The sequence below is a fragment of the Geotrypetes seraphini genome, chromosome 19, assembly GCF_902459505.1.
Source record: "Geotrypetes seraphini chromosome 19, aGeoSer1.1, whole genome shotgun sequence".
NCBI classification, from domain to species: Eukaryota; Metazoa; Chordata; class Amphibia; order Gymnophiona; family Dermophiidae; genus Geotrypetes; species Geotrypetes seraphini.
The window spans coordinates 18213523-18237976 of NC_047102.1; the positions used below are offsets into that span (position 1 = coordinate 18213523).

The window sequence follows — 24454 nt, forward strand, 5'->3', positions numbered from 1 at the left end:
CAAAGTCTCAGTTGAGGCCGTCGCAGTCTCTTCAATTCATAGGTGCGGTGCTGGACACGGTGCGCCTACGCTCCTACCTGCCGACCCAGCGGTTGGAAACCTTGGTACGGATGAGCCGCCAGGTCTCTCAACTATCGAGGGTGTCGGCCAAGCGCATGATGATGCTGCTGGGCCATATGGCCTCGACGGTACATGTCACGCCGTTTGCGAGGCTACATCTGAGGATCCCTCAGTGGACCCTCGCGTCCCAGTGGCGTCAGGAGTGCGACCCGGTGTCTCGCCTCATTTCGGTAACTCCGCCCTTGCGGAAATCGCTGCGTTGGTGGACAGACTCTTCAAATCTGTCCATGGGGCTATTGTTCCGCACTCCGCCTTTTCGCAAGGTCCTGACCACGGACTCCTCGGAGTACGCGTGGGGAGCCCATCTCGACGGTCTTCGCACGCAGGGCCTGTGGTCGACAGAAGACCGTCAGTGTCATATCAACGTGCTAGAGCTGCGAGCCATCTTCCTAGCACTTCGAGCCTTCGTTCACATATTGCAGGACCAGGTGGTCCTCGTCCGCACGGACAATCAGGTGGCAATGTATTATGTGAACAAGCAGGGAGGAACGGGGTCATGGCCCCTCTGCTCCGAAGCTCTTCGCCTCTGGGAGTGGGCGGCCTCCCGGAACATCTTCCTCCGGGCGGTCTACATCCAAGGAGAACGGAATTGCCTGGCGGACAAACTGAGTCGACTTCTGCAACCGCACGAGTGGACTCTACACTCAGCAGTTCTACGCGAGGTTTTCGCTCGCTGGGGAACGCCACAGGTGGATCTGTTTGCCTCTCCGGAGACACACAAACTACCACTATATTGTTCTCGGATGTACTCGCAGGACCGTCTGGAAGCGGATGCCTTCCTACTCGACTGGGAAGGGAGGTTCCTGTATGCATTCCCTCCGTTCCCTCTGATCATGCGAACGTTGGTACACCTAAAATCGTCCACGGCCACGATGATTCTCATAGCACCTCGGTGGCCGCGTCAGCACTGGTTCTCCCTGCTGCTCCAGCTCAGTGCCAGAGAGCCTCTTCCCCTGCCTGTCTCTCCTTCTCTGCTGTCTCAGAGTCAAGGATCCATGTTACATCCCAATCTGCAGTCATTGCACCTGACAGCCTGGTTTCTTGTTCCCTGACTCCTCCGGACCTGTCTCAATCGGTGAAGGAGGTGTTGGAAGCCTCCCGCAAGATCTCGACGAGGCTTTGCTATGCGCAGAAATGGACCAGGTTTTCCACCTGGTGCTCGTCCTTTCACCTGGATCCGGTATCAGTTCCGGTATCCTCGGTTTTAGAATATTTATTTCATTTGTCGCGCTCCGGCTTGAAAACCACTTCGGTGCGGGTTCATCTCAGTGCGATTTCTGCTTTCCACCAACCTCTGGAGGGACGCCCTCTGTCACTCCATCCCTTGGTGACACGCTTCATGAAAGGGCTACTCAGGGTTTGCCCCCCTCTTAAGCCTCCGTCTGTCGTGTGGAATTTGAATGTAGTTCTGGCTCAACTGATGAAACCCCCTTTTGAGCCACTCAACAAGTCCCTCTTGAAATTTCTGACTTGGAAGGCGGTGTTTCTGATTGCCCTCACCTCCGCCAGGCGGATTGGGGAGTTGCAAGCCTTGGTTGCGGACCCTCCTTTCACGGTCTTTCATCACGACAAGGTGGTTCTCCGCACCCATCCTAAGTTCTTACCTAAAGTTGTTTCGGACTTCCACCTCAATCAGTCCATTGTCCTTCCTGTGTTCTTCCCGAAGCCCCACTCCCATCCTGGCGAGACGGCGCTTCACACGCTTGACTGTAAGAGGGCGTTGGCATATTATCTTCAACGCACCAGGTCTCATCGGAAGGTCCCTCAATTGTTTTTGTCCTTCGATCCCAATCGATTAGGGCATCCAGTTTCCAAGCGCACTCTGTCTAACTGGTTGGCCGCTTGCATTTCCTTTTGCTACACTCAGGCTGGCCTTCCTCCCCCGGGTCGGGTCACGGGTCACAAGGTCCGAGCAATGGCAGCTTCGATAGCCTTTCTCCGATCCACTCCGATGGAGGACATATGTAAGGCTGCCACTTGGTCTTCGGTTCATACATTCACCTCTCACTACTGCCTGGACACTCTATCCAGGAGTGACGGCCGGTTTGGCCAGTCAGTATTGCAAAATCTGTTTTCCTAAATTGCCATCCTCCCACCTGCCCTATTTTGGTTAGCTTGGAGGTCACCCACATGTGAGAATATCATGCCTGCTTGTCCTGGGATAAAGCACAGTTACTTACCGTAACAGGTGTTATCCAGGGACAGCAGGCATATATTCTCACAACCCGCCCGCCTCCCCGGGGATGGCTTCCTTGCTAGTTATGGAACTGAGGACCACGAGGTGGGATGCGCCCTCTAGTGGGCGAGAAGGCACGCACATGCGTGGTGCAGTGTGCAAACTTGAAACTTCGATCAAGTTTGCTTGAAAAGCTGTCCGCGCCGGGGCTCCGTAGATGACGTCACCCACATGTGAGAATATATGCCTGCTGTCCCTGGATAACACCTGTTACGGTAAGTAACTGTGCTATCTGAGCAGCAGTCAGCAGTACACACCGGTTTACCAGAGTGGTGTTTTACAAGATAATTAGAAAAATTTTGTGGATTTTACACGCTCCGACTACCATGATTTAATTAAAAGACTCCTGAGGCAGGCCCTTGTGGGCTTAAACATGATCGTATCGAGTCAATTACAATAAAAGAGACTGAGCACGAATTGGTCATCTTTGTTGTTTTGTTTGCTGTTCACTGGTGTGAAGGCAGTTTCTCCGGTTTGTTTTCTGTCATCTATTAGTACCAGTCTCTAGGAAATTCTAATTGAAAAATCATTGTTACCTTTCATAATCACAGAAGATTTGAAACCAGCTTGTACCAAGTGGGGTTATTAGAAGGTTTCTTTAAAGTTGGCCAAATAATTGCATGCCTCAGTGACTATGGAAAAGTTACCCAATTGAAAGGGTAATACCTTAAATGGTCAAGGGAGTTTTCATTATCTGCCCCAAACAACTAAGCAGGCAATGAGTCCAGACTGCACAAATTCAATCTCACTAAGGTTATTTTATTTAGAATTTGGAACCGATTCCCAAAGGTTTTCTAGCTATCAGTGTAATCAGGCTGTGCTGCAGTAGTTACCTTGGCCCTCTACCAAGTACATCTGGAAGTGTAGCAGAAGATTCATACTATGCAGCTAAAAAGATGCTGTTGGAAACTGAAACAGATTTTAGCGTGGTGGCATTATTAAAGTTTTATGAGGTAGTCAGAGAAGGCTGTACCATTAATGCGGAAATACTGAGCAAATGTATTATCCAAAATTAGAATAAACTCACCGAAGGCAACTTTCAAATGATATTACCTAAGTAAAATCATGGGCTGAAAATCGTTCCCTCCCCTTGGGGGTAAATGTACCAGTGTTGCACTACAAAGGGTTGGGAGGAGGGTAAATCTGGCAGACTGCAGTCTTTGTATCTGCCATAAAGCAAATACATAATCATCGTATTTCTTGTAACTTGTGTTATTTTCTATGTATTTTGTTAGGTACACAACCAGTACCCAACGGAGTTTGAATTTAATCAGTACTATCTTAAATTTTTGGCTTTCCACTATGTGTCAAACCGATTCAAGACCTTTCTACTGGATTCAGACTATGAAAGATTAGAACATGGTTCGTATGTGAAAGAACTTTTGCTGTACTACTGCTTATCATGTCTGTCAATTAACTCATATTTAACAGTGCCAAAGAAAACTAATATTAATTCATGGAAACCTTTAGAATATGATGTTGTATTAAGCTTTAAATGGTGTGAAGCATGGTGATCTGTAAAGTGTGAAATGATGTTGCATAATGCATCATGGCCTGGAGAATGGTGTTTGGAAAATGGTTTTCTTAAGAAATTGAATTTCATAGACTTAAATTTTCTTCTGGATTTCTCGCAGAGCCTCAGAATGTAGAAACAGTGAAAAACAGATAATTCTACAACAGAAACAGGGGACTCTGTAGAATGCAACACAGATGAATGGAGGGAGGGCTTTTCAAGTAACACTCACAATCCAGCCCACTCAAAAAATCAGCTAGATTTGATCAGCTCGTAAAAGTCACATTAAGTATGTGATGTGCCCACAAAAGGTGTTGGGTCAGTATACAAACTCGACAGTCTGAGTTACGTTTAAAATGCTAGCCGCAGCATTTGAAGTTATACTGTGTTTTCCCAAATATAAGACGGTGTCTTATATTAATTTTGGGCCCAAAAAATGCACTAGGGCTTATTTTCAGGGTAGGTCTTATTTTTTTCATATACATGATCATCTCTCCCTTCCTCTCCACACCAATTCTTCCTCTTTCCTTTCTCTCCCCCACATGTGCAGCATCTTTCCTCCCATCTCACTCATCCCCTTGTACCTTCCCTCTGCAGCATAAAGCTTCTCTCCCTCCCTTCCGTACAACAGAACCCTTGAGCAGCTCACCCCCGTCATGCAGCCAAACCCCACTGACCCTCCCACTCTTCCATCTCTCCCTCCCATCCAAACCCCGCCAACTACGAGACCTAAATACCTCCCTCCAAAGAGCAGCGTCAGCTAGGCTGCTTTATGGCCTTCTCCCATCGGGGCCTTCTGTGTGTCTTATTACTGATGACATCATCAATGATGTGGCAGAGGGAATGCCCCGGCAGGAGAAGGCCGCAAAGCAGCCTGTTTAGAGTGCTGCCAACGCTGCTCTTTGTAGGTCTCGCGATCGGAGGGTCGGCGGGGTTTGGACGGGAGGGAGAGATGGAAAGATGGAAGGTGCAGCAGGGGGGGGTGGCAGGGGGGGTGGGGGGAAAGCCCTGCTGCCAGCAAATCCAGGGACATTCGGGTTAGGCTTCAAGGGACTAGGGCTTACTTTTGGAGTAGGGCTTCTATTAAGACCTACCCTGAAAATCATGGTAGCGCTTATTGTCAGGGTACCTGAATATTTAACCCGGCCACTATTCAGAAATTGGCACTAAATGTCAAGATATAATGGGTAGAGCTGCATTTAGCCAGATAACAGCAATATCAGTGTCATTTTACCAGGATAATCGTTAAGGTAACTTAGAACAGTAAGAGTATAGCCCCAGTCAATGGCATTTAGAGGCCAACCAACCAGCCTATGTATGTGATTAGAGCATTCTAGAAGTTAGGCATGTAAGGTGTACATGTGCCTATGCCCCTCATTTGCAAGCTGGTTAATAGAAAAGCATGTATGTACTGGTTATCTTGGTGCTTATACACATTTGGTGCACTTTACTACACATGGCACTATCCTTCATATCTTGAGTTACCTCACCAGTTTAAAAGGGAGGAAGCTTTTCATTGCCTAGTAGTCTTGGATTTCTTGTCCACTCTTTGCAGGGCCTGCCACCATCCTCTACCCACCCCAATTTGGGAGCTAGCCTGCTCCCTTAAGTTTTCCTCTGCTCTTTGCAGTCACCCTGCTCCATTCTTCACCCCATTCTACCTATTTTGAAGGGCTGGGTCCCAACTAGGCCATCACCCCATTTATGTTACCTGGATCCCAATGTGCTGTTGAGTACAGGTGCACCGACTTTAGCACTTGAACCCCCCTTTTTATCTGAGTTCTCTTTAGTTTTTCTTTCTTATACCACTAGGTCCTTTAAATGATTTCTTTTCCCCTCCTCCCACTCTTGCCAAAGAGGTCCCATCTAGAGAATGGCAAGGGGACAAATTTTTCCCCATCCCTGCGAGTTCTTTTCCTGTTCCTGCAAGCTCTGCCTTCATCTGTACAAGCCTCAAACACTTTAAAATCATAAGTGTTTAAGGCTTATTTGGTTAAGGCAGAGCTTACAGAAATGGGACAGCGACAAAACGTGGAAAAATTTATTCCCATGTCATTCTCTACTCCCATCACTGTGACCCCCTCTCCCCTCCCCATTTTTCTATTTACCAGCAGGGCAAGACTTCCTTCTCCCCTTGCTGCATGGCCAGCTTCACTGGCTAAGAACTATGGTTTTCCTGCTGGTGGGAAAATCAAATTGCCTGACTGCCTTTTCCTTGCTGGCCTCTCTGCCCAAGTGTCGGCCCTATTGGTCTGGTGCTTAATAGGCCAGCCTTCCCTTTTCATCAGTAAAAGGAAAATGTACATGTTTGAAGCATATGAAGTTGGTGGGGAAGTTCTTTATTGCTTTTGATGTTGACATTAAAATAAAACTCAGGGAAGCAGCATCATTTTTGTTGGAACATATTTTATTTAAAATATTTTTTAAACTATTTCATGAAGGTACTTTATTTGAAGATAAAGGTGACAAACATGCCAGGAAAGGAATCTGTATTTGGGAATGCATCGAGAGATTACATAAGAGGAGCCCAGTATTCTTCAACTACCTATTTTCACCCAGTGAAGTCGAGGTACAAAACAAAGCATTAACATATATTCTACACACTTTATCATATTGTTACTGAGGTCCTGGCTGTGCAGACATCTATTAATTCAATACATTCTGCTATTGTTAACATCCATTGTTTCTAGAACTGCTGAATTCTGTGGATTTCTACCTTTTGTTCCACTTCTTCCATGTGTTGGGGAAAGAAAGGACACGGCAGGGGAAAGGCTTTCAAGTCAGCTGCAGACAGCATGTAAGAATTGCTGCTTCTGCCAGTGACCCTGTTACTGAAAATGAGGGGAGGTGGGAGAAGAGATGCTGGACTGCAGGATAGGCAAAGGGAGAAAAAACAATGCTGGACAACAGAGGGAAATTAAAAATTTTGGTCAAGAGTTAAAAAAAAAAAAAAGTTGTAGTTTAAAATTTTAACAAATTAATTGAATTAATATTGCACTAATGTCCACCCCTAATTTAAAGTACTAAATTTTTTTCTTTCTTCTTTATCACTCTCATCAGGCAACCTCCAAACAATATCATGTTTCACTCTATTGCATCAGGTTACAGTTTCCTGCAATCGTGAAAAAAAATATTCAGATAATGTCTGTCAGAGCTTAACATTAGCAAGTGCGGTGCTGAGTGAAGTGGTCAGACAGGAACCTGTACCCCGATACAACACAGCAAAACATATCATCATGTCAGAAGGTTGCCTGATGAGAGCGTTAGGACACTAGTTTTTAAGATAAGTGGGCTTTTCATAATTGGAAGAGATTCAGTAATTGTTTTTAACCATGTTTTAAAAAACTGGATCTGTGATGAACGCCATGTGAGATTTCCTTCTGATAATCCAGCCTTCCGTTTCTAAAAGTTTGGGTGAAAGATCTAGTATTTGATTGGCTTTATAAAACTCATTAGCAGATTATACTTTCACAAAAAGGTTCTCTTCAGTAGGTTCAAGAGTGTTGGGGAAAGTGTCTACTGCTCTTTAGGACCCAAAATATAGAAAAGACCCTAGAATGAGTCTTTGCAGGTTTCATTAATAGTAGTGTATTCGTGATACAGTCTCTGGTTTTGGTAATTGTAGAGAACTTGGATCCGAGCTAAAGCTGCTAAGATAACATCTCAAACAAATAGAAGTCCTATGAGTGTCCGAGCTGTTGCTGCCACTGCTGGCACTAAAAATGCGCTACGTTTATATAAACCAAGCACTCAATTATCTTGAGATTATGTTCAATTATGAATACTTCAATTATGAATACTTAGGAAAGTTATGTTATTAGATTATTGTCTGGAAGTCTAGCTTTTAGTAGAGAGCTATACATATATAAGCTTAAACTCATGAGTATTTGTTATCTTTACCTATGTACCTCAATAATTAGATTATACATATACTAGTTAGTGTTTAAGCCCGTTACATTAACGGGTGCTAGAATAGATGTGTCTGTCTTTCTTTCTGTCGCTCTCTCTCCTTGGCCGCTGTCTGTCTTTCTCTCTCTCTCTTTGGCCACTGGCTGGCTGGCTGTATTTCCTTCTGTCACTCTCTCTGAATGTCTGTCTTTCTCTCTCTCTCTCCTTGGCCGCTGTCTGTGTGTCTTTCTTTCTCTCGTTGGCCACTGTGTGTCTGTTTTTCTGTCTCTTTCTCTCTCTCGTTGGCCTCTTACTTTCTGTCTCTCTCTCTCCTTGGCCGCTGTCTGTGTGTTTTTCTGTCTCTTTCTCTCTCCTTGGCCGCTGTCTGTGTCTCTTTCTCTCTCCTTGGCCGCTGTCTGTGTCTCTTTCTCTCTCCTTGGCCGCTGTCTGTGTCTCTTTCTCTCCTTGGCCGCTGTCTGTGTGTCTTTCTGTCTCTTTCTCTCTCTCTCTCCTTGGCCGCTGTCTGTGTGTCTTTCTGTCTCTTTCTCTCTCTCTCTCCTTGGCTGCTGTCTGTGTATCTGTCTTTCTCTCTCTCTCTCCTTGGCCGCTGTCTGCGTGTCTTTCTGTCTCTTTCCTTGGCCACTGTCTGTGTGTGTGTCTCTCTCTCGCCTTGGCCGCTGTCTTTCTGTCTCTCTCTCTCTCTCCTTGGCCACTGTCTGTGTGTGTGTGTCTCTTTCTCCTTGGCCGCTGTCTGTCTGACTCTCTCCCCTTGGCCGCTGTCTGTGTGTCTTTCTTTGTCTCTCACTCTCTCTCTGTGGCTGTCTGTCTCTTGCCCTCCCCCTCCCAACGAACTGAAATTCAGAGGTAAGGGGTGTTGGTTCGCCACCGGGCAGGCAGAGAGCGCGGCTTCTGCAAGCTGCAACGGTGCTCTGACCCAGAGTGGAGGCAGAGGAGAAGACCGTGCGACCAGGGAGCAGCAGTGGTTATGGTCTTCCCTCCCCTAGCTCGGTCGCTGCCACCTCCTCTTTTTCTCCCCAGTGTTAGCTCCGAACGTGCGCACGCGCCACACCCTTTAACATTTCTCTGCCGGCCATGGAGCTACAGATCACGCAGGTAGGAGTGCGTATGCGCGCTTAGGGTTTTATTATTATTGATAGTTATAGGAATACACAGTGTGATATGGTGTGTCATACATTTAATAGGGAGTAGTGGATGCAAAAAAATATAGTGTGCTATCAGTGTTTATAAAATTTGGGATCCAGTTAGTATTTTTTGCTTGTTTTAAGTATTACAAAAGGATAATGATGCCTACAGTATTGTTTTGTAATGGGAAATGTATATTCACAAATTATTGGTTTGAGTAATTTGATCATGTTTGCTAGATAAAATAATTTGAGCTAAAAATAACAATTCTCCAAATTTAAAATGTATACTATATAGATTTACAAGGTGTTTTTGTTTTTAATTGTCCATCAGGCACTAAAACCAAGTGCGAATATATCAAACCTGAAAAAGTGGAACTACTACATGGAAGAGACCATTGCAACAGGTCCTTCCTATGACTGGGCAATGGCTTCTGCAAGATTCAGTAGCATAGAGGAAGCTGATCAGGTTGAGGACATAGTGCCACAAAGTAAAAGGAAAATAGTGTGGCCATGTTATGATGAGATCAGCAAGGTACAGCCTGATGCAATCACCAGCCTCTTGCATGTGAGTACCCAAGTAAACAAAGAGATGTTATCCAGCACCTACTGGTGGGAAAAAAAAAAAAAAAAAGCTGCCTTAGGACATCTAAGGCAGCTTTTTTACCACCAGAACAACACTTTATACAAGTGAAAGGAGTTTGGTAGGGGGGAGAGGGGGAGATTGTGTTTTCCACAAATGTTGCTTATTGACAGGAAATAGTCTAACCCAGCATTTAACTCTAAAGGTCAGATTCTTTGTTACACATCCAGGGCATATTATACTTACTTTTTCCTCCAAAACAAATAAGTTTCTCTAATACATTTCCTTCTTTTATTACAGTTTGTTAGCTTGACTTGTAAAAGGACAGTGAATGTTAATGTTGGCCGTGCACGTTGCTAATGTCCGCATGGCTCCCATGTTTTTCAGCACTGGAAAACATTCAAGCCTTATCATTTTCATACAGCAGGTGGTAATGAGACGTTTGTATGTAAGATGCTCTGAATCAGAACACTGTCTCCAAGAAACAAATATTTGTATTGCCTGCAGGAAATTGAAAGATTGGAGAACAAATTAAGTCAGACTCCTGAGAGGTGGCAGCTGTTGTGGGAAAAGGCAAAAGGGAATCTTAAGGAAAATGGAAGACAAGAAAAAGTAAGTAGCAGAAGACACCGTGTAAGCTCATGAATTAAGCTGAAAAGGAAGAAAAACTTCATAATGACACAGCAGTGAAATAGGTTAAAGCAGGCTCAGGGTCTTGTGAACGCCTCAGAGCTACCTAATAGTTTTCATCATCCTAATTTGTGGCAACACTTCAGCAAGGCTTAGAAACCACAGGAAGTTCATGGAAGCTGCCATGATTTTCCCATTTCTATGGTTCTGTTGAAACATAGAAACATGACTGCAGATAAAGGCCAAATGGCCCTTCCAGTATGCCCATCTCTTAAGTTTGTACCTGAAGCAGTGGAGGGTTTATAGCATTGGAGGGATCTGAAACCTGGATTTCCTGGTTTATTCAATAGGCTGCTCTAACCACTTTAGATTAAAAAAAAATAAAAATTTCAGGAACTTGCCTGCAACCCCTTTTAAGAAGGACACTCTGTCACTATAGTTCTGTCAAATGGAAAGCAAGCATAATAATTATGACTGATGGCTACGAACAATGCAAGCAAGATAGTCACTTGAATGGGCTTGTAGATTCAGTTCCTAAAATGTTTTGTGATTACACCTTTAAATATTAATTATTAAGACAGTTCAATGTCATGGGTTGTGGACTTGATATAGCAGCTTTCTGTGGTACAACTAAAATGGTTCACATATGCTATGCAGGAACTTTCTCTGTCCCTACTGGGCTGGGTTTTGTACCTGGGTCAATGGAGAGTTAAGTGACTTGCCCAGGGTCACAGGGAGCTGCAGGGAGACTTGACTCCAGGTTCTCAGCCCACTGCTCCTCACTTCAGTGTCAGTCCTGTAATCCTGCTGCATGCGTGACTGTCCATTAAGGAGCCTGAGGGAAGACATCCTCGTCTTTCAATGGATGTACCTGGTGGCGTAGTCAAGCTGGGGTGGTACAATGAAAACAGAGGCGGCCCTGCTTTTCGTAACCCCTAATGATTTTTGTGAATGAAGCCCAATATGGTCCAAAATCCCCAAATTAGGCGACCGACAAACTGAGTTAAAAGTACATTGTTTGAACTTTTCTATTTCCTTTTTTTTTTTTTTAATTATTAGAGAAATCGATCTGGGTTGATGTCTACCAACCTGTCATCCTATCAGAAACAGTCCATGGTGCATTTGCCAGACAGTGGCCTAGGCGAAGAACAACTTACTAGTGCCTCCCCATCCAATGGGGTAGACGGAAGATCAGCAACCCTGTACAACCATTTTACATCAAAGAATGATGAAAACAGGTAGATTGCTATTAATAAGTCTGGATTTTCAAGATTGCCACACCTATATAATGAACCATTAATTAGCGGAATTGTTTACAAATACAACCCAGTAATCCAATCTAGTGGTTCTAATTTATTTATATATTTTAAAATTTTATGTACTGTTTAAACCTAAACGGTTTACATAATTTTACATACATAATTCTATAAAACAAGTAAAATCAGACAAAACCAAATTATCCTCAGAAAATCAACTCTTAAGAAATGAAAGCCAAAAAGGATCATAGGAAAATTCTTCAACAAGCAGCAAAAATAAAGGATCATTATCTAGAATAACTGCGTTTTGAGTAGTTTTCTAAAGCTGCCATTTTCATAATTGGCTGATAAGTCCAAATAGTACACCATTAAATATATCCCACTAGTAAATCGTGATATCTTGAGACTAAATTTATTTTCCTACTACCTCATTTATCTTAAGGATTGCCATAAGGGCAAAAAGCCTCAGAATCTGGAGCTGTATACTCAATCGAGGTTTAAAATGGGACACGTCACTTTGCGCCTGCTGAAATCATTGGCAAAGAAAACCCTTATTATTTTTTTTAATTCAATTAGTTCTATCTTTATTCCTATTTTCCGGCAATATACTCATTTAAAATAAACTAAACTTTTTTAACTTATATATCCTTAGTCAGTTAGTGTGATTGAATAAATGCAGGGAAGTCATACAGTTCAAACCACTATGCCTCAAGCACAATCACGCATTCCAAGACCAGCAGTATAACCGTCTAAGAACAATTCTTCACTGAACTCTACTATGAAACTTATCTCAGGTTTTCTTTATCGACTCCTACGGTGTCTTCAATACATTTCTTAGCTTCACAGTATGTCCTGACCCTCCGGCGCTATGTTGTAACCGACATGACCAGGACGTATCTCACTCCTGCTGCAACAGGGTAAATCTTCGATAAACAGCATCTCTATAAACACAAAGGATTTTAGTTAGCCATTTATTGTTTTATAGATATTTTTACTACCTGCAAGCTCTCATACTTAACCTTCAATGCAGCATTGCTGAGGCCGACCTAGTCACATGTCTTTATATTCACCTTACGATTGGTTTATATTATTGGCAAGTTCTAAAACTTTTTATCCATCATTTGTTCTTTACATATGTCCCAATTTCCACAATGTATATTTCTAGCAAATGTCTGTTCAAAAGTTATAACATCTTTTTTTCTAATTAAGCATTTTACTATCAGAACCGGGATTCCACACAGTCAATAAATTTGACATCAAACAAATCTCTATGCTCTTTCCTTTTCTTTTTAGTTTTCTTGCTAATTTTCTTTTTCAAGTTTCTTTATTCTTTTTCCTATTAATTTATCTCCGTGTATCACTACAAAGATATTATCCTTATTTTATTGCTCTATCATGGATGGTCTTTAATAAAAATGTTGCCATTCCATATGATATTAAGGATTTCAATCAGAAAATCCATCTCTTATTCCTTTGGGCTAGAAATATTTTATATTCCCCTCCTCCCCTGTGATATACCCAGGGCTCAATTCCAACCCACCCCCTCAAAAAAAAAAATAAAAAACAACCCAAGATGTTCAGCAAAACACTCAAGCAAATCATGCCTCGCAAACCGAGCGTTGACTCGATTTGCGAGTCCCCCGCCCTCCGATCTGACACCGGCGCCTGAAGATCCTGCTGCTGGGCTAGGCTGGGCCTTGAGCATCTGTGCATACTCAAGAAGACCTTCTGGCTCTCACTCAAGGCCCAGTCCCCATCAGCAAGAGGCAGGATCTGGAGGTATCTTCAGGCACCGGCATGTCCTATGGGTTGGCGCTGCATGCCAGTGCCAGATTGGGTGGGCGATGCCGGTTCTTGGGGGTGGTGGTGGAAGCGTGCCCATGGCCTCGGGGGGGGGGGGGGAGGGGGAACCAATCAAGTCAGTTTCCCTTCCTAAGGGGATACGAGCACTTTGGTTTACGAGCATGCTTCTGGAACGAATTATGCTCGCAAACCAAGGTTCCACTGTATTAAACTGATATGAATATCTTGGTTTCACTTGAAGTCAACAGTATATTTCTGCTAGAAATATATCTACTTTGGATGAAACCAGCATATAAAAATAGAAACGACATTTATCAGTTCAGGTGACATATAAATAAATGAAACCTACTCCTGTTGAACAAAGCTACTAGAGTGAGATCACCTATAAACTATTTTGTAACATTAACTATACGGTGGAGAAAAAAAGCCTCAGAAACAACAGCAGCAAAGAGCAGCTTAACCGCTAACATCAAATCATGGGCATAAACCCTCCCCCCCTTCAAAATTCAGTCCATCTTGCAATGTACATAGGCAACTCACAAACTCAACATATTAGTGTTTCGGCCCAAAGGCCTGCATCAGGGGTCTATAATATAAAACCATAAATATATGGACAAACACACTAATTACAAAACATATATACTGACAATAAAACATATACAAAAAAACTTTAAAAACATTAAAAAAATATTGAAAGCAAAAATGAAGGCGTAATGGCCATACAAATGTAATCATAAAAAATGAATTAGCATAACACATCGGCTCATATGACTTTAGAGGTGAATTTTATTCTGTCTCTACCAAAGTAACTGCTTTTAAAGAAGACATTAGTATGTACACTGATGTATCAGAATTTATCTTCCTCTGGGGGACTAGAAGATGTCAGATTGCTGTCATAGACAGAAATACATTGTACTATTATTTCTTTTCAGGTCTTTTGAAGGTATCCTTTACAAAAGAGGAGCATTGCTGAAAGGTTGGAAACCGCGCTGGTTTGTACTAGATGTAACAAAACACCAGGTGAGGCTTCCAGAATGTGATGATCATGCACATATTATTTATGAGATTTGATAAAGCAGGAAAAATGCACCAATGTGGAAAATAGGACTGCAGTAGCTGTTCTGGCTGTTGCATAAAAATAAATGCATGCAAGACATGGTATTCATAAAATATTTTAACTAATACCACCTAATCTGACCCAGTCAGCCAGAAGCGTTCAAAGTGGTTAATAAGCAAGTGTTGTATGTTTAACAATATCTGCACCATCTGTAATGACATTTCATTTAAATACTCACTTTACTGCTTTCCCCTTGAATAGCATAATGCCACTGGTCAAGATTTGATGTTTGCTTCCAAATCAGATGTCTTCTCCTCTTCATTTTGGGTTAAAACCCAGACCACTGTTTTGCCATTTCCTCCCACTTCGACATCTCTGCTGCAATTTTCATTCTCTCCTCTTATGACAATCAAATCAAAAGTTTAAAAAATAGCACAATTATGTTTAATGTCTTAACCCTCACACTTTGTAAATTGTTGAAATAAGATGCATTTAACATACCTAAAATAATAATGTATGTGGTCCGATTTCTTTGCTGTATAATGATGAATTAAGTAGCATAGCCAATGGGAAATAGATTATTTTAGAAAAATATCAAGCCCTCAACCTCAGTATTCAATACCATATGTTAATTTTATAACACTCAAAAAAATATGAAAAACTCTACTTCAATTAGGTGATCTTCATATTAATGCAGAATAACCTTATAATATTTTTTAATTAAAATTTTTTTAAATATATAAATACATACAAAAAATGTGTGTGTGAAAAGCTCAGACCCAATTCTAGTGATTAAACACGTAAGTTGATCACAGCTGATCACCATCTCATACCACTGCATACAGACACAAATCTCACATTTTAATTTATCAGCCTATACTTATCTTAAGCAGTGGAGTTGCTGGGACCCGTCCCATAGCCGCTCCGGTCTTAAAGCCTTGTGATGATACTAACACTGTGTCATATTTCACTCGACTTGAGTTTCACGAATTGGAGCTTCTTCAGGAGGGACACTGCAACAAATATATACACAAAATAAGCCAGAACATAAACTGAGACAAAGAAACCCCCCCATAGTGGGCTAACTACACCACTGATAATAAAACCCTCTGCCCTAAATCATATTATCATCATTCGTACTACTATTATAATGCTTAACACTACCTTTTTATATTTTGATGTCTTTAGGAAGGTTTAGTTTCCATTAACTTCTAGCATAAACTCCAATATTTTCTCTTATTCAGTTTGCCTCATTACATAATATTATGGCATATTTGCTCCTAGTAAAGAAAGAAATCAAATCTAATACTTTCTAGGATGACTTAGAGATTACTGTGCCCATAACGTTGCGTTCACATGCTGCATTTCATAGCTAGATTCCCATTCCTCCCTCTTCTAGCTGAGGTACTATGACTCAGGCGAGGACACCAGCTGTAAAGGGCACATTGACCTGGCAGAGGTAGAAACTGTCATGCCTGCGGCAGCCACCATCGGCGCACCAAAGCACGCAAGTGAAAAAGCTTTTTTTGATGTAAGTAAAAAATAATTCAATGTGTAAATTCTTTAATGTCTTCCTTAAAATATGTAGTAACATAGTAGATGATGGAAGGAAAAAGACCAAATATCCATCCAGTCTGCCTAATTTTTCTTGCATAGCGCCAATTTGGTTCCATTTTGTACCCTTATCAGCATACGAGTACGTGGTATCTTTTTTAAGGGTCCTTTTATTAAGGTACACTAATTGAATTAATGGGCTGCATGGCATTTAGTATACCTTAGTAAGAGGACCTCTACTGCAAAAAATAAATAAAAGCAGAATCAACATGGTCTGGTTTTCAAGCTCCTCTACAGTCCTGCTACCAAACCAGACCCTAGATATGACGCCTCTTTTTTTAAGTTATAACCTGTTGATATTTGGAGCACAGCCTAGCTTCATTAGATAAGATAATACATTGAGAAGAGGAATAAGCAAAGGGTTTCTGGTGTTTAAACAGGATTAAAACAGCATTGGTTTTATTCAACAAGATAAAAAGAGGTTCAATTATGCACAGCAATTTGAAGCTAGCCAACAAACTTAAAAAAAAAAAAATAGAATGTACCTGTTTCACAGATTATAAAGTGTATACAATAAGGATTTTAAAAAATCATGTTACCTATTATAACATATTAAGACGGCTTTAGAACTCTATTAAAATCAGTACAGAAGCCCTCAGCTTAGTACAGGTTAGCGAAATTAAGTGGAGATTAGACTGTCAGGTTAAAAACCAGGCAGTGGCATAGGGCATCAGCACCTCTTCTTCTCTCCACCCTCCACCCCACCTCTTTAAATGTTCACCAGTGCAAGCAGCATCTTCCACTTGATGCTCGCACCTGCCTCTACTCCCTTCTGGTGTCACGTTCTGGTTGCAGGACCAGGACGTGATGTCAGAAGAGAGCCAAGGCCGGCACGAGCAGCAAGTGGAAGATGCGGCTTGCACTGGTGAACATGGTAGGGGCATGGAGGCGCTCAAGGGGCAAAGAGGTGGTGGGGCACACGGTGCCACTGGAACCAGGGAGGCCAAGATCCAAATCACCTGCCTTGTGACCTTGGGCCTGAATTAGGAAAATGAGGGTAATTAATCTAAAATCCAAATACAGTTCCAAGAAATACTTGTTTCTTTACAAATTCATAATTTTAGAAATGACCCTCAGCCACTGCTGCTGTAGTGCCTTGGATGAATTTTTTCACAAAGGTGATTAATAAATCCCAATAAATAAGTAAATATACTCCCATTGGAAGTCAAAACTGTGCTACAAGCCAAGGTCCCTTGGTTGGTCTGCATTAAGGATCTGATATTTAGGGTTGGAATGATAAGACACATTTCTGATAATAATAGTACCCCCGCACCCTGTAGCAAGGGCAACAGTTTACAGACTGAGTTCCGATGCGCACAGCACGTGCAAAAGAATAAATCCAGTGACTGAAATGTTAAAAGAATATTCCTTGTGTGTACAGAAAATGGCAAGGCAGAGACCACAGCCCCTTCAAGAAAAAAAAAATAGCCCGAATGATAATTAAAAACAGACGGACTAACTTTAAACATGCATTCTTTCAAGCTGCAGAAATCTCAGGGTTCATTTCCAGATACCCCCCCGGGATGTTTAAGAACAAGGCTGGAGTCTTTGACATTCCAATAGACCAGGACATCTTCTGGGAGTAATGTGGGAAGTGTAAAAATAGAAATCTTGCGCTGTGTGACTCAGCTAGAAGACACAAGCCTAAGACTTGCACGGCTAGGATCTAATCTCAGATTTAATTATTCTATATGACACAGTAATTGCTTAAATATATATTGTGCAACAGAGACACACTTTATTGGGTTATCTGTGGTAACATGCCAGAATGTCCCACTTGCTTTAACTGAAGTCACTTGCCTTGGTGCTTAGTGGTTTCATGTTCTACCACAGATGGCATGTGTCCCTTCCACAGTGCCAGTCCTTTTCTGTTTATTTTCAGAGTATGATGCTGAAGCAGAAAAAATAGTTAATGTCTTATTAAAGAAATGACAATTTTGCATGAGGTGAAACTGTTTTATTTTAGTTTTGTGATTATGATAAACATACCGAGGGCCTCAAAATAGTACCTGGCGGGAAGTGAGTCTGAGACCACTGATATACACTGACATTGTACCAAGTTACCCCACATCGTCTTAAGATATTGTTGTAACAAAGATGCCCATCTCCAGACAGCCTGGGTAGTGTGGAAGTGGGTAAGAGCAACCTGCCAGAAAGAAAAGAAGCATTCACAATAAAAACCTTGGGACAACCGCTAACCAAGGTGTAATCTGCCTATATTTTTGTCTGTGGTTTAAGCAAAGCTTTTGTTAATTTTTCTTTCTTTACAGGTTAAAACCAGTAAACGTGTCTATAATTTCTGTGCTCAGGATGCACAAAGTGCTCAGCAGTGGCTGGATAAGATTCAGAACTGTATTTCTGATGCTTAAATACAAGAAAACTGAAGCCAAGAGATGCGATTTATGGGGAAACAGCTTCTTACAAGTAAGATGTGCCATTGCAGAGAGGCAACCTCCCCTTTGAGGGCTAATGCTACTGATTCTTTTACACCATATCCATTTAAAAATCGGTGGCCATTGCCTTTGTTATACAGCTGAGATTTTGCCTATCATTTCTATTTCTGAGTAAAGGGAATACCACGGTCCATGCACTACTTGGCGTACAGGCTTCCATAAACAGACATGCCTCACCACTTCTCCCTGATAACATCTTCACAGGATGTATGGTGCTCTGCCACTCTGTTTTTTTCACTATGTAACTGTGACAGAACAGGAATCTATTTAAATCAGGGATTCTTCTGGCCAATCAAGGTCTTCACTAAACATCAGCAAAACGGAATTTGACAATAGGAAAATCCCAGTCGGCTGCCTTCTAGCCGAGGAAGGACAAGGCTTGAAATTATTTTTAGAATTCATCTTTTACTTTGCCTTATCTGAACATGAACAGATTATTGTAACCAGTAACCTCGATAGCCGTGATCTAACAGCTAAATATGCGGGATTACTTAAGCATTCCAAGACTTCTCAGTTTTGGGGGGACATTTATTATGTGGTGACTATCTTACAAATGAAACCTTTGCCCACACCCACAGTAACTATATTGGCATGGTGCAGCGCTGCGGTTTTAGGCGTAGGGGAAACTGGTTCTAAACCCTTTAATAAAAGAAATGGTGCTTTTGAATAAATTCTTTTAGACATTGCTATACCCTGTGAGCCCTGCAGAATACTGTTCCAATGGCATTTTGCTGTAATGAAGGATTTTCCAGTGGTACACTTGCTATTACTAAAAGGGAAACAGGCTACATTTCCTTTAGAATATGAATGGATTACTCATCTGGAACTAGCCTTGGAGCCAGCCTAGAGAGAGGCCAGATTAACACTAATTATTTTTCCATAATGAATACAAATGAGACTTTGAAAAGTAGCAGAAGCAGCCAACTTACAAACCACTTTGGGCATCGGTTTTGCAAGCGAACACTCAGTAGAGAAGTTTGTGGGAGGAGCTTGTGAAGTCTGTACTTAAGCTGCTGCTCTCTGCTCTATGTAAAGGAGTGACTAAAGCAAAAAATATAAATGCACTAAACAGTCATATAAGCATTTGCACTTAAGTGTTAATTATAATACATTCCCAGTACACAGAACAGCAGGGCTCATGCAGCTCCACTATATGAAGTATGTACAGAATGTCATTTGTGTGATGTAATTTTGATACTTAAAAACTTTTGCACATAAAATTGTAAGAAATGTTTTTTATATATATTTTTTATTAGATTTGGTTATGTGGTTGACTTAAAAGTCTTTAAAGAATGTTGTCCATAGCCAAAGTCAAATAGACGTTTTAGGAACAAGCATGTGTGATATTAACTGGAGTTATAAGACATTAAATGCATTATGTTTGGAAATGTTAATACTGTATGTTTCACATCTAATGTTAAAGTTTGTACTGTGTCTGTATATATATGTATATATATATGGTGGGGAGGGGGTTTAATTTGAAACGCTAATCTGACTTCATGTATATAATTTGAGTTGAATGGTTTATGCCTGAAAAAAAAGGTCAGTTTTAAGTTTAAACAAAACACTGTCTTTGAATGGAAAAAGAAATACAGCTGTTTGCATTCTGTAACATAGGTAGCCTGAAGAATTTTCTCCATTTTTGCACCTTGTTATTTTTTTTCTTACATATGAAGTATGTTTTTCATGTACTTGTTTAAAAAAAAGACAAAACTTATCCTATTGTTATGGAGATGACCCCGACGATATATGCACCACCCTGCTTATTTTGTTACTAGGTTATTCTAACAATTGTATGTGTTTGTTATATGACCTGTGTATGCTGTCTTGTAATAAATGTACCTCAAGGGATGTATCTTACCCTAAATAAAATATTTTTTAAAAATAGAAATCTGTTTGACATCAGTGGCTTCAGTACTCCATTTGTTATGAATATTCTAACCAGTAAGCCTACTGGGGAGTCTTTGAGGGCTGGCTGGAACCACCCTGTCTGCTATCCAGAACATAACTACTAGCAAAACAGTTACAGGTTTACATTTATTAAGCTGTTTGATATAACAGCAAGTCCAACAAACAGAGCACAGCAGTTAACAAAATATAATAAGGAAAAGAAACACCATTAGTAATGTTATACAGAACAACAATAGGAAATGGCGACAAATTGACCTGAACGGTCCATCCAGTCTGCCCATTAGGTGTGAAAAAGCCTGTAGGGAATGTAGAAAGAGCAGATGATTCCAGACGGTTTTTACACTACTATTGTAGCAAAAAAAAACAACAACAACCAATTATAAAGTTATGTTGGGGAGGTTTGGGGAGTAAATGATAAAATGCGAAATGGAGGAATTGGGATCTGTTCAACGAGGCGCACATGTGGCTCCTGTTCTTTGTAGGGGACCTTCCTAGTTTCTGCTGTATTCTTTGTATGTTTGACTCACCCCACTTGTTGCCTTACAGGTCTGCTCTGGTATTGTATATCTTTTGGTTGGTGTTTACATGCTTTGTATTGCTTATTGTTGCCTGTTTCCTTCTGATTCCTTAATAAAAATGATTAAAAATAAATAAATTAGCAATAAACAAAAAAATGTACAAATACATCTACAACGAACTCCTCATCAAGCAGCTGATGATCTAAAATGCAAAGTAACTTCTCAAAAGGGGGCTTTCATCCCCCCAACCGGTCTGATGGGTCCCCATTTAGCTGACAATGCTACAAAGGCAGCATTTACAACCCAAGTACAGGGGAGAGTGTCATGGTGTTTGGTCACTAGGTGTCACCCTTAAACAAGATTCAGAGCCTATGATCGCTGGACTGTCACCATAGCTGAATCATTACTGCAATGCCTCAGACAGGTATAGTGGGAGACATTTTCAATATGGTGTCTAAATCAGAGTTTACAACTACACTCGCCTATTCTCAGGGTTCTAAACCCCAAAATTTTGAAAAAGCAGAATTTAAAGTATGTCCATAGCCACATAGCCCTCTAGAACACAAAAAAACATACTAGTAGGCAAAACCCTTATAAATAGTTTTATATCAAAACTTCAGAGGTGTCACTCAAGGCTGTTATCCTGTCATTGCCAAGAGATTTACACACCAACCTCCTCATAAGTTTTGAATACATTTTTTAATCTTTAATCTTTAAGATATAAATAATTTTTTATATATACTAGTCCTTTTACTAAGGTGTGGTAGCCAATTTAGCACCCGCACCTTAGTAAAAGGACCCCGTAGTTTTAAACCCAAACCCCTCATTTATCTTTGTAAGGGTGAATAGAAAACATTTACTTATCTTAACTACAAACGTTCAAAACACATTCTGTCCGTCGGCCAAGGGGAGTGAATCCGACATGTTTCACCAGATGACAGCGGCTTTATCAAGGATTCCCCCTGCAACAGAACACAAGCTAGCATCAAAACTAAATACTTTTTCAAAATATTAACCCACATACAACATTCTCACTTCAACATGCCAAATCAACTGGATGCCCCAAGGTTCCGGACATACCCCCTTCTTATAACTTCCTTTCAACTGCTGTCATTATCCCTCTCACACCCAAACAAGGAAGATCAGATTAAATTAAAATCCATTCTATCGCTTGATGTAACCCATAGGATACTACAGGGGAGGGGGGGCAGGATGGTGGACAGCCATGGGCACCAGCACTTTGCCAATCATGTCCTCCTTCCCCTGTACCTCTTTAAATCTTTGAGCAACTTCTCCAGCCTGCTTCCTTTCTAAAATCACTTCTGGGTCACAGGGCCAGGAAATAACATCACTTCTGGGTCACAGGGCCGGGAAGTGACATCAGATGGAAAGCCAACGCTGGTGTGAGTAACAGGCCAAAGAAGCTGCTCCTGCTGGTGAAGATTTAAGGAATATATAAGCAAGGAATACAATTGTAGATCCCTCTCATAAAAATCCAGAATTACATCAACTTGAACCCCATCCAAATTTCTCAGAGCCTCAAAAATACTATAGCGCTACTAGACATACATCAAACCACAGAAGGGACAGTCCCTGTTCAAAAGAGCTTACAATCTAGTCAAGACAAACTGGACAATGAGCTAAAACTCTTTATAGTTTATAAATCTTTTCTTTAACTGTTAAAGGAAAGATTTATAAACTATAAAGAGTTTTACCTCATGCAAAATTGTCATTTCTTTAATAAGACATTAACTATTTTTTCTGTGGCCTCCAAGTACCCTATTTTTTTTGCGGCCCTCAGAGTTAAAGTTTAACATCTTTCCTTTTCCTTTGAATTAACAAAAGAAAGATTATAATAGTTATAACAGGCATCCACAACCGCCTTCAGCTCTCACCTCTTCCAGCACTGGACACACGCACAAGCTGCACTGCCTCCAACCATTGCCCACCTCACTTCTGTAACCTCACACAAGCGCATTCCTGCATCTGCAGGCGATTGGTCTCCACCTCCCAATCATGTACAGAAGCAGGAAAGCACTTGTGTGAGGTTACAGTGACCGCCGGACACTTGTGGAGTGGACAATCGTGTACAGACAGAGGGCCTCAAAATAGTACCTGGCGGGCCACAAGATTAAGACCGCTGCTCTTAGAACTACAGTTTCTGTTCAGTTCGTCAAACTAAATCCAACTACAAAACTTTTGGGCAGCTTTTTTTTTTTTTTTTTTACAGCTATACTGGGTTTTCTTGTTATGTCCAGCCACATGCAAGGCATTCAGTAAACACATAATAACCAGACCTATGAAAAAATTAAATGACTATGCATAAGTCATGACAGCAAGATAGACCATGTAAGGCACTGTACGTTAACCACGTTAACTGGGACAAAAGGTCAGGCACAAATCTATAAATACAGCAGGCTATTGCCACAGTGGGATAGATAAATGATTTTGGCAACCAAAAAGCACTCATTTTCACCAATAAAATACGCATTCAAACTCCATCCATTGGATCAGCTTGTCATAGAGGAATGTAAGAAAATGATTTGTTCCAATAAAACACTTAGCTCCAGTCATCACCTAACACATGGCTGGTCAAATATTGATGAATATGGTACATTCTTTCAGCATGAAATTTCAAAAACACATAGCTATCTGCAGTGACGTTACAAATTTGAGCCCAGGAGTGTACATATTACAGCTGCCCATGTATCTTCTAAATTAAAGTGTCACGTGGAAGCAACAGCAGTGCACTATAGCAGAATTTTTTTTAAGCCCACAGAACAAGCAAAAATGTTCAAGGACTGTGATTAGAAAAATGAAATTACATCCGAGCAAAAAGCTTGTGTCCTAAACTTACATGTAACTTGACATTCAGTTCATCCAAATCTACTACATTTCCAGGGATTTTTAGACAAATATCCAACATCACATGAGTTCTACTTGAAAACAAGAATACCAATGATAGCTTCAGCATCTAAACCGTTTCTTTTTTTAGTTTAAATATATTTGTTGGTGAAGCATTCAGCCGTTCCAAACACAACTAGTACATTTAAGAACATAAGAACATAAGAACTGCCATCTCCGGATCAGACCCATGGTCCATCGAGTCCGGCGATCCGCACACGCGGAGGCCCAGTCAGGTATACACCTGATGTAGTTTTACCACCCATATCCCTCTATGCCTCTCATAAGGAGATGTGCATCTAATTTGCCTTTGAATCCTAGCACAGTGGATTCCTTAATAACCTCCTGTGGAAGAGCATTCCAGGCGTTCACCACTCGCTGCGTAAAGCAGAACCTCCTGACATTTGTCCTGGACTTGTCCCCCCTTAGCTTTAAACCATGTCCTCTTGCCCGTGTCACGTTGGACAGTGTAAATAATTTGTTTTTCTGCTCTATTTTATCGATGTCTTTCAATATTTTGAACGTCTCTATCATGTCCCCTCGCAGCCTCCTCTTCTCAAGGGAGAACAGTCCTAGTTTCTTGAGTCGTTCCTCATATTCCAAGTTCTCCATACCTCTTATTAGCTTCGTTGCTCGTCTCTGCACCCTCTCCAGCAGTTTTATATCCCTCTTTAGTTTGGGAGACCAATGTTGGACACAGTATTCCAAGTGTGGTCTGACCATTGCTCTATAAAGCGGCATTATGACTTTCTCCGATCTGCTCATGATTCCTTTCTTTATCATTCCTAACATTCTGTTCGCTTTCTTTGCCGCTGCCGCGCATTGT

At 41.4% G+C, this 24454-nt stretch overlaps 1 protein-coding gene across 2 annotated transcripts in view; it reads left to right on the plus strand.

Moving 5' to 3' along the window:
- The window catches only part of SBF2 (SET binding factor 2), a 571734-nt gene extending 551548 nt beyond the window's left edge, over positions 1–20186 (plus strand). For both annotated transcript variants that reach the window (XM_033928005.1, XM_033928006.1), the window contains 8 exons: positions 3592–3718; positions 6311–6438; positions 9234–9467; positions 9990–10094; positions 11172–11350; positions 14104–14191; positions 15628–15759; positions 18113–20186. In XM_033928005.1, coding sequence (XP_033783896.1) covers positions 3592–3718; positions 6311–6438; positions 9234–9467; positions 9990–10094; positions 11172–11350; positions 14104–14191; positions 15628–15759; positions 18113–18211 — 1092 coding nt within the window. In that variant the 3' untranslated portion in view covers positions 18212–20186. The remainder of the gene's footprint in view (positions 1–3591; positions 3719–6310; positions 6439–9233; positions 9468–9989; positions 10095–11171; positions 11351–14103; positions 14192–15627; positions 15760–18112) is intronic.
- Positions 20187–24454: the final 4268 nt, after the last annotated feature.